The 11216-nt window shown below is 34.3% G+C and overlaps 1 protein-coding gene across 1 annotated transcript; it reads right to left on the bottom strand.

Moving 5' to 3' along the window:
• Nucleotides 1-6436: 6436 nt before the first annotated feature.
• Nucleotides 6437-7009, bottom strand: LOC127102995 (secreted RxLR effector protein 161-like). The gene has a single exon (XM_051040299.1). The coding sequence runs from the start codon at nt 7007-7009 to the stop codon at nt 6437-6439; it is 573 nt and encodes a 190-aa protein (XP_050896256.1).
• Between the last annotated feature and the right edge of the window lie 4207 nt (nt 7010-11216).

Here is an 11216-nt window from a genome sequence, read left to right as displayed (position 1 = left end):
TAATCCAGCCTCTTGAATCAGACTCGTCACGTCTTTGTATTCAAACGTATCTTTGCCCAGTTCCCTTTCCAGTGCTAATCTTTTTTTATAAATAACTTTTCATTTTTAAACATTCTCCACAGAGTGAAAGGAAATGTTGTCAATTAGAACTTCAGGAATATTTGTTGGAATCTTCTTCCCAAATGCTTGCTTTCTGGAAGTAGAAACGATGTCCTGAACATTATGCTTAACATCATGGTTAGAATCACTAGACTTAGAAGGAAATTCCTTCCTCTTAAGGGATTTCTTCTTAGAAACAGGAGTAACAACCTTGCTCCATCTTTTTGCAGGGCTAATACTAGCTCTTTTCCTGAGAGATTTGGAGGGCGTGCTGGAGGATTCAATAGATTGACCTTTTCTGTTATTCATCTTTTTAGTTATTCTTGGATCCAGTCTTTGACCAATGGGCACATCATCATAGTCCAAATCCTCTATATTCACTATGTTAGTGGTTTGATCCTTTTTTTATGTAGATTTTTCACCTTTGTCAGCCAGATCACCAGTCATCCCTTCAGACCCCTCTTTATCTTTCGATTTTTCAGGAGACAGGGTAGATACGTCCACATCCAATTTATTCAGGGGGTTTCAGTAGTGTTATCAGGTTGGGCCAAGGATGTAGAGACATCTATCACAACATTAGTCTTGGGTTCAATACCCAACACTTGAGAGATCATCACACAAATATTCTTGTCTACACCGTCTCTGTCTACAACGATCATGTGGATTTACTTAAGGTAGTAACATACCAAGATCTATTACTTCTTTTATAGGCTTCAACATCTTCCATAACATTTGGCATGATAGGACATCTGAAGACAGGACTTCTCAAATGTTTTGATGACGACAAACTTCTCTACAAGTCTAAGATTGATTAACAAAAAGGATTGATCAAGATTCAAGATCATGAAGCAAGTTTTCAACTAATGATCAAGTCTCGATGAAACTCATGAAGAATCGTCTTTCAAATGAATAAGGTATAACACTTGACCTCTAGATATTTATACAAGTGTTCAAAACATGTCTCATTCATGCCATAATCATTGAAAGTATTTTTATGCATCAAAGAAATCATAACACTTCATTCTTTAAACTATTTTTCAAATCTGTGACAAAGTAATCGATTATCCATTTTAAGGTAACCGGTTACTCTGTGTAAAATTCAAATATTTTTGCACGTTGGAAGCAAGTAACCGATTACCCATATTAAGGTAATCGATTACCATTGAACCAGAGGCAAAAATCAGTGCATCTCTTCATGGAAACTTTTCTATTTTCTTTACCATGAATCATGGCATCCTTTGGGTATTTGGATCCACTTGAGGAGGTGTTTAGACAATATATACATCATTTTCCAGATTTCTAATTCACCTCCTTGCAAAAAATTCAAATCAATTACACACATTCTTTCAAACTTTTTTAAGTGTTCTTCCAAACTTTTTTAAGAGTGAAACCTTGCAGAAACTTTCTTTTTAAGCATCATAGTTTCATTCCATACAAAGAACACTTGTATAATTATTGTGAGAATTAAGTGTTACAAAGGATAAGATCAATTGATAAATTGATATACTTCAAATTTCCAACTATTTCATCTTCTACAAAAAAATTCAGAATTGTATTTCTTGATTACAACTTATTTTTAGGATTGTTAAGAATAAGTTTGTAAGGTGTTATCCTTGTTATCCGGTGTGTGGATGCAAGAGGTCCTTTTGTGAGAAATTGAGTCTCGATTGGACTTTAAACATTGTAAATCCAAGAGGATTGTTCTTGGTGTGTTAGAATTAGATAGAAAGGCCTTAAGGTGTCTTGTCTAGGAATCTAACATTATAGTGAATTCTCTTTCGTGTTGAAAGGGGAGTGGAGTACTCTCGATCTGTGAGGGGAACCACTATACATCATGGTGTTCTTTACTTTCCGCACTTTACCGCTTTTCTTCACATAAGCATCTCAAGAAAGTAAAAGTCATAAACCGTAAAAAAATTCGGAAAATCGTCTAAGTGCCTCATTCACCCCCCCCCCCCCCTCTAAGGCACTCCTTAAACTTACAGGACAATCTTTAGAAACACCAACATTAGGTTCAACACTAATGGGAGCAAGATACTGACTAGTCATAGAATGAGGTTTCTTAACAGCAATATAGGGTTCAAGAGTTTTTACATTTTTAGCAGTCATGGATGGAGAGGAAGATGTACTTACTTTAAAGGGCTTGCCTTTCCTTGAAGAAGATGTTATGGCCTTCCTTATAGGGGTTGCAAGGACAGGAACTATCGAGAGGGGAACGACATCAGTAATGAAATCAGAGAGATCTATCTCAGTATCGGCATTTTTAGGGTTCGATTGCTCTGTGGTGTGCTTGCAAGGAGTTGAGACAGAAGGTTGAGACATTTTGGAGATGTTAGGTATGGACTGAAAATAGAAGATAGAGAGATGAGAGTGATTGAGAATATATATATATATATATATATATATATATATATATATATATATATATATATATATATATATATATATATATATATATATATATATATATATATATATATATATATATATATATATATATATGTATATATATATATATATATATATATATATATATATATATATATATATATATATATATATATATATAAGAAGATAGAGAGATGAGAGTGATGGAGAATATGTTTGAGAGAGAAAATAAAGAAGGTGGCATGAATGATGTTTATAAAATAGCTAGGATGACGCGTTGGGAAAATAAGGAAAAGTTGTAAGATATTCATTGAGTTTTGTGCACCATTAAGTGGAGGGAAGAGAAAATTTGATTTCCATATCTCCACATCAGTAATTGCTATAATTCTTCTAGCATGCAAATGCCCAATTCACCCCTTAATTTTTCAAACTGATTTGCATCTAAGACTTTAGTAAAAATGTCTGCTAGTTGTTTCTAAGTGGTTACATTCTTCAAAGTGACAATTTTGTCTTCAACAAGATCCCTAATAAAATGATGACGGATATAAATATGTTTAGTTCTGTTGTGCTGAATAGGATTCTTGGAAATGTTAATAGCACTTAGGTTGTCACAATACAATGTCATGACATCTCGTTGGTGTTGTGGTGAGAATCGGAGAGCAAGCTATTAGGTTGACTTGACTCACAAAACAAAATGTCACCACCGAACTTTAATTTATCCAAGTGGAGGGGAAAATATCAAATAACCCATAAATATGCAATACAAAACAGTGGAATAAAGAGATTGAAGGTACAGGGATTTGTTATGAAAATGGAAGGTACTAGCACCCTAATCATCTATAATCTCCTATAGGAACCTCTTGAGATATTTATGTTTGGTTATTATTGTTTGCTAAAGATTGGGGAGATATGATGATAAATGTGTTTTATTTCTTTTTGATTTGAAAAGACATAAAGTCATGTGCCCACGTACCAATGAAGGATCAAGATCCCGTAGTTCGGGGTACAAATAATAAAAGGGTTTATTTAGTTGATTTTAGAAGAAGAGATAAGTTGTCATCTTAAGGAGAATACTCATCTAAACCACCAAAAATATGAGAAGATGGATATGTGTATCATTATAAAGGAAAGGCTCCAACTTGGATATAGAATCTACAAGTATGCCACTAACTCCTTCATATGGAAAAGAATCAACATCAATTTCAATCATTACTATGGGGTAGGAGATTTATATCTCAACTATAAAGATGATTCATGTCTAGTATCTTTTAAGAAAGAGTTTAAAGTGAAAAAGCCAAGTGGCAAAAGTTTTGAATGAGATTTGTGTTTTTTTAGTCTTATAGAAAATGTTTGATATGCTTAAAGTGTTTTTGAAGCATTTATAAAGAAAGAAAGTTTTAAAATTCAATAACCTAAAGTCAAGGTTTTTTATGAAAGAAGTTAAAGTTTGAAAAATCCTAAGATTGGACTAGGGTTTAGAAGGGGATAAAGGGCACAAGGTGGATAAAGGAAGCTACAAACACACACAATGAATATGCACATGATAATAAGTCAAATATAATCCCTTTTCCTTGGATTAAAACATAAGCACAAGTATCATGCAAGAAATATCATGGATTATTAATATGCATTAAGCAAGCATATGAACAAAATCACTACCATGTATCAAGCTTAAACATCTTAAGACACCAATCAAGGCCATCAATAAAGAATAGAAAAATACATGGCATAGAGAATAGTTCATAACACATGGATCATACAAACATACAAACAAAAATGCCTCAAGAATAATTTTTTTTAAAGTTCATCAAGTCAAGAAATCAAACAAGATATATCATGATATTAATCACAAGACATGTAAAGCAATGGTCGAGGAATATTAGAAGTCGACCTATAAGGAGAATACAAGCATGTTAAACCTTAAACAAATATGTCATGCATCAAGACTAAAGCAATGTTTAGGAGCAAGTTCAAAGCACATCAACATATCACTTTATGACAAAAGTTCCCCTCATACAAGGGTTCAAGTCATTAGGGTTCATGCCTTTAAGATTCATACATTAGGGTTTCAAAGCAAGTCATCAACCATAAACATCCATGTACTTCAAGCACAAATCAAATAAAAAAGTTATCATCAAGTCTAAGTCCAAGTATAATAAAGGTGTTCAACACATATGGATCAAAATGGGAGCAAATTAATCATGGAAAAAATTGAATCAAAGCATACTTCATTGGAAAATAAAAAGGAATAAATAATAAAGTTTTTTTTGGATTTTTTAATATAAAATTAAAAACTAAATAAATAAATAAATGACCTTTTTATGAGGGAGTTCATGTTCCAAATGAGCTTTTCTTACTTAACAGAGTGTGTCTGTTGCACCTTCAAAAGCACTTCCAGATAAGAAATAATAATCCCTCTAGCCTCCTTGAGTGAAAATATGGAAAGAGTTCAATAATTATTCAATATTCTTTCTTGCTTGATGATGGATGTTTTTTGTCTGTTTGAGCATTACAATGAGACCTCATTTAATAATGAATGAATTCAGATTTGGTGCAGTGGTTATTGGAATTGTTTGATGGACTTTGGATCAAATCTAAAAAAATGTTGAAAAGTACAAAATTTCTTTTGCTTTTGGTGTTTAGTAGAGTAATATCAAAGCAAGATCTATTTACAAAGCTCCAAGCAAAAATGGTTGAGAAAAATGATCTTTATGGAAATGGCAATGAAGCTTTATGGCAAAATGATCCATGAATGGTATGTTGTTTGGATAATGCATCAATGGTTTGTGTAAAACACTCATTATGTTGATATTTAGAAGAATCATAGGATGCAAAGCAAGATCTTGAGCTTTGGCTTTGGTTTAAACTCGAAACTTGACATGAAGATGGACTTTCAATTTGGGCTAACATGGTGACTTTCCTTCTTCGAAGCTCCTAGCTCAAGTGTGATAAATTCATGCCAACGAGATATTTGGGAAGATTTTGCCATCCTCTACAACTTTCATTTTAGACATTTTAATAGATTCATCTTGGATCATGGAGATAACTGGCCATCAACTCTGACAATCTTAACTGCTAAACACTTGGAAAATTTTCCAAGTGTTGAACAATTTTACAACTTTGAGATCTCATCTTCATCACTTCATATATTCCAACCCTTATGATATATTTGGTTAATTCTTTCTACAAAGTTGAAGTATGGAACATCATCTACAACTACATACTTTGATCATGAAAAATGGTGGCTTGAGGAAGAAGTTACAAACTTGTAAAGTGGGCTTCATGAACATGCAATTTCATAACTGAGAAATTTTGAAAACCCTAAATTTGACATTCTTGAACTTTTTCTTGATTTTCTTGATCAAATGCATTCATAAACCATATTTTCATGATTCTTGACTTGAGAAACCCATGGTTGAGCAAAAAATCTCAAAAGTCAAACTTCGACCTTGAGCAATTGACTTTTCATCAGATGAATTCCAAATATTCAATGATCAATGAATCAAACTTCTTTACCAATTGAAGCACATGAATCGATCATAATGAAGAACTTGAGGACCTTGAATCATATTTCGAACCATTAGATCCTGTCTTGGTCAAAAAGCCAACATCAGAGTAATCTTGATAAAAACCCTAATTTAGGCATCAGAATCATTTGGGACGTGTTGATCTTGAATGGATGAAATTTTGAACTTGATTATGATGAATGGAAACCACTTGACTATTTTGAATTAATGATAAGCTTAAATTACTTAGGAATGCTCATAGTCTTGACTAGTCAATCACTTAAACTTCTTAAGCCAACACACCTACCTTATGAAAGAATCAAACAAGACAAAATATTTTTGTATCTTCATAAGGTTAGTAATGCTTAAAAGACAGACACATGATATGTTTGATTCTATGCAAATGATGAAAATGAGATGGGATCTTAGGGGTAAAAATTAGGTTATGACAACTGGACATTGTATTCTTCTAACATTTGTTTCATCCAAATTAATTGAGAATATTTGCTTCCTGCTGCAATGTATTCAGCCTCAACCATAGATAAAGACACACTATTTTTCTTATTTCTGAACCAAGATATAAGATTATTTCCTAAGAAGAAACATCCCCCAGAAGTGTTATTTATATCATCAACAGTGTCTGCCCAATTCGCATCACAGTATCCTATAAGCAAGGGATTTGCATTATCAGAGTACAATATTCCATAGTCACTAGTTCCATTGATATACTTTAGGATCCTTTTTACTTGAGTGATATGACTCATTTTGGGTTCAGATTGATACCTTGCACATACTCCTACAACAAATGTAATGTCAAGTCTTCTAGCTGTTAGATACAACAAACTACCAATCATACTCCTATAGAGACTTTGATCCATATTTACACCTTTTTCATCTTTAGTCAATTTCAAATGGGTTGGTGCAGGTGTTCTTTTATGACTAGCATTTTCCATGCCAAACTTATTTACTATACTCTTAGCATACTTGCTTTGATAGATAAAGATAGTGTCATCCATTTATTTGAATTGGAGCCCAAGAAAGTCAGTCAATTCACCAACAAGACTCATTTTAAATTCAGATTGCATCTGCCTGACAAAATGTTGGACCATATGGTTCGACATCCCTCTGAACACAATGTCATCAACATATATTTGAGCTATTATGAGTTTACCATGCTTTTCTTTAACAAATGTCTATTCCTTCTTTCCTGTATCCATTATTGACAAGGAACTCAGTGAGTCTTTCATATCAGGCCCTAAGGGCTTGCTTCAATCCATAGAGAGCTTTCCTTAGTTTGTAAACATGATGTGGAAAGTTAGGATCTATGAACCCCTTGGGTTGTTCAACATAGACTTCTTTATTCAAGTACCCATTTAAGAAGGCACTTTTCACATCCATTTGAAATAGCTTAAATTTAAGAAAACAAGCCACTCCTAACAGTAGTCTTATTGACTCAAGACGGGTAACAAGGGCAAAAGTCTCATAAAAATAAAACCCTTCAATTTGAGTGTATCCTTGAGCAATAAGTCTAGCTTTGTTTTTGGTCACACTTCCTTTTTCATCAAATTTGTTCTTGTCGATCCATTTTGTCCCAATACCATTCATTCCTTTAGGCCTACTTCATTCTTATAAATTGTCCTAATTCTTCTTGCATAACATTGATAAAAAAAATCATCAATTAAGGCTTCCTTCACATTTTTAGGTTCATACTTAGAGACATAGCAAGCATTTGAAATCACATCTCTAGATCTAGTGGTGACTCCTTCATTGTGATTTCCAATAATGAGTTTTGTTGGATGATCTTTCTGAATTCTGATAGAGGGACCTTTGTTGACTTGATGGTTGTCTGGTTCACTGTCTGACTCAATAACTTCCTTATTTTCAAAAGTGTCAATCTGCTGAGATGATGTGGAAACATCTTCATCAACACCAGTCCCTTTTACTGTGATATTATCATCCATTACAACATTGATGGATGCCATCATGATTTTGGTTCTGGAATTAAAAACTCTATAGGCTATTTTATTTGTAGAGTATCCCATAAATATTCCTTCATCACTCTTGGGATCCATCTTTCTTCTTTGTTCACGATCAGCCAAAATGTAACATTTGCTTCCAAATACATTAAAGTATTTGACAGTAGGATTCCTTCCTTTCCATAGTTCATAAAGAGTAGCCGAAGTACCAGTTCTTAGAGTGACTCTATTATGAATATATCAAGTAGTATTCATTGCTTCATCCTAGAAATGATAGGGTAGTTGCTTGAGATGAAGCATGACTCTAGATGATTCTTGTAGAGTCTTGTTCTTACGTTCAACAACACTGTTTTGCTGAGGGGTGATGGGAGCAGAGAACTCATGACCAATACCTTCAAAGGAGAAGAATTCAACAAATTTTCTATTTTCAAATTCCTTCCCATGTTCACTTTGAATCCTGACAATTCCACATTCCTTCTCTCTTTGAAGCCTTTGACATAAATGTTTGAACACCTTAAAGACATCTGATTTTTCTTTAATGAAGTTCAACGAAGTGAATCTTGAGAAATCATCAACAACTACATAGGAATATCTTTTCCCACCAAGGCTCTCAACCTGCATAGGCCCCATTAAGTCCATATGAAGAAGTTCTAGAACTTTTGAAGTGGTATGATGTTGTAACTTAGGATGTGACATCTTGGTTTGCTTTCCAATTTGACACTCACCACTTAATTTAACCTCTTCAATCTTGAGCTTAGGAATACCTCTGATGACTTCTTTTGAAACAATCTTTTTCATGCCTTTCAGATGTAGATGCCCAAGTTTTTGGTGCCACAGGTTGACTTCATCTTCTTTGGATATCAAGCATGTAGAAGAGCAATTGATTTCTTGAAATGTCCACAAGTGACCATTGTCCTTAGACCTGAATCCCCTCATCAGAACTTCATTTTTCTCATCGGTGACTAAACACTCGAATTTTTTGAAATTAACTTTAAGAGCCTCATCACATAGCTGACTGATACTAATCAAATTAGCAGTCAATCCTTTTACCAACATGACATTATCAAGACTCGAAATTCCTGTATAGGGTAGTCTTTCAACTCTTTTAATTTCACCTTTAGCCCCATCTCCAAAAGTGACATAACTGGTTGAGTAGGACTTGATGTTCTCCAAGAAATTCTTGACACCTGTCATGTGTCTAGAACATCCACTGTCAAAATACCAGTCTTCTCGAGTTGAAGTTCTAAGAGAGGTGTGATCTATGAGACTAGTGTTGACAAGCTTAGGTATCCACTCATTTCTGGTGTTAGTTACCCTTTGATTAACCTTGGGATGTGATGGATACCTGGGATAGCCATAAAGTTTGAAGCAAAAAGGCTTTATATGACCATATTTTCCACAGTAATGACATCTCCAGCGCAATAACTTGCCTCCAGTTTGAGTATTTTGATGTCTGACACGATGTTGAGTCAGATGTTTAGACATTACAGGCTCAGGCTCCCTTTTAGGAAGAACAAACTTGGTCATAGATCTTTCTTCTTGTTTCTCCAGAGATTGATAATTAAAGCTAATCCCCCTCAGATCTCCAGGAACTTTTCCAACTTTCAAAACTTCATCTAACACATTAGATCCCTTGTTCAGCATTCTTACAGTCTTTGTCATGTTATCAAGTTTGGAAGTCAACAATATCACCTCATCTTGAAGATCATAGATGGTAGATTGGTATCTTTCTTATTCAGCATGCAGCTGAGATATAATTTTCTTCTGTCTTTCTCCCAACTGACACACTTCTTTACTTCTGATGCACAGTTCTCTATAAGAAGTAGCCAGTTCCTCATAGGATACTTATTCATCACATGAATCTTCATCAGATTCATATCTTTCAGTTAAAGCAGTTACATGTTTAGTAGCTTTATCCTTAGGTTCACTTTCTGAGTTATCATCATCAAACCAAGAGACAAACAACCTTTTTCTTGTTTCTTGAGATATGTAGGACATTCTGCTCTAATGTGTCCAAATCCTTCACACCCATGACACTGAATGCCTTTACCTTGATTGAATCTCTCTTCAGTTATTGTTCTTTTCTGAAAATCATTCTTATTCCTAATGTTAGATGGAATGTTCTTGACATTTGGTCTTGACTTCCTGTCGATTTTCTTTAACACCTTATTAAATTGTCTTCCAAGTAGTACAATAGCATTAGTCATTCCTTCATCAGTATCCAAGTCACATTGGTCTTCTTCATCTTCAGTGTTGGATACAAAAGCCATGCTCTTGTTTTTCTTTTCAGATATGTCACTAATACCCAATTCAAAAGTTTGGAGAGTCCCAATAAGTTCATCTAATATCATGGTACTGATGTCTTGAGCTTCTTCAATGGTTGTGACCTTCATATCAAATTTCTTAGGTAGGGACCTGAGATTTTTTCTAACCAGTTTTTCTTATGACATCTTTTCTCCCAAGACACTAGATGAATTAGCTATTTCAAGAATACTCATGTGAAACTCATGAATATTCTCATCATCTTTCATCTTTAGATGTGCCTTCATGAGTAGTGAGGATCTGAAGTCTAGACATATTCACTTTAGATGTGCCTTCATGAGTAGTTCTGAGGATCTCTCATGCATATTTGGCTATAGTACATGTCTTTATCAACGTGAATATGTTTTTGTCAACACCATTGAATAGAGCATTCAAAGCTTTGAAGTTTCCAAGAGCCAGTTCATCTTCTTCCTTAGACCATTCCAATTTAGGCTTTAGATCAGCAGTAGCCTTCCCATATTTGTCATTCACGATAGGATGTTCCCAACCCTTGATGATAGCTTTCCAGGTATTGCTATCCATAGATTTTAGGAATGCTACCATTCTTGCCTTCCAATAGTCATAGTTGGATCCATCTAAGATGAGGGGCCTGTTAATAAATCCTCCTTTCTTGTCCATGGTACCAAAAAGTATCTTCCATGGATCTCACTTAGAAATAGAGCAGGATGCCTTCTCTGATACCAATTAAAATTCTGGTAAGTAGATCCTGGATGCCGTACACGAAGTCACGACACCAGGGGAAGCATATTGTCATACCACAAACAATATTAAGATTTAATTAAGAGCACGAAAAAACACAAGCAGTTGTTAACCCAGTTCGGTGAAACGTCACCTACATCTGGGGGCTACCAAACCAGGAAGGAAATACACTATCACGAAATTAGTTCAAAGTTCTAAACAACCTTAGGTCTTACAAACTTCTCAC

Source organism: Lathyrus oleraceus, chromosome 7 (assembly GCF_024323335.1).
Source record: "Lathyrus oleraceus cultivar Zhongwan6 chromosome 7, CAAS_Psat_ZW6_1.0, whole genome shotgun sequence".
In the NCBI taxonomy this organism is placed as follows: Eukaryota; Viridiplantae; Streptophyta; class Magnoliopsida; order Fabales; family Fabaceae; genus Lathyrus; species Lathyrus oleraceus.
Note: the sequence above shows the minus strand (reverse complement) of the source record. Positions and strands in the feature narration are given on the sequence as shown.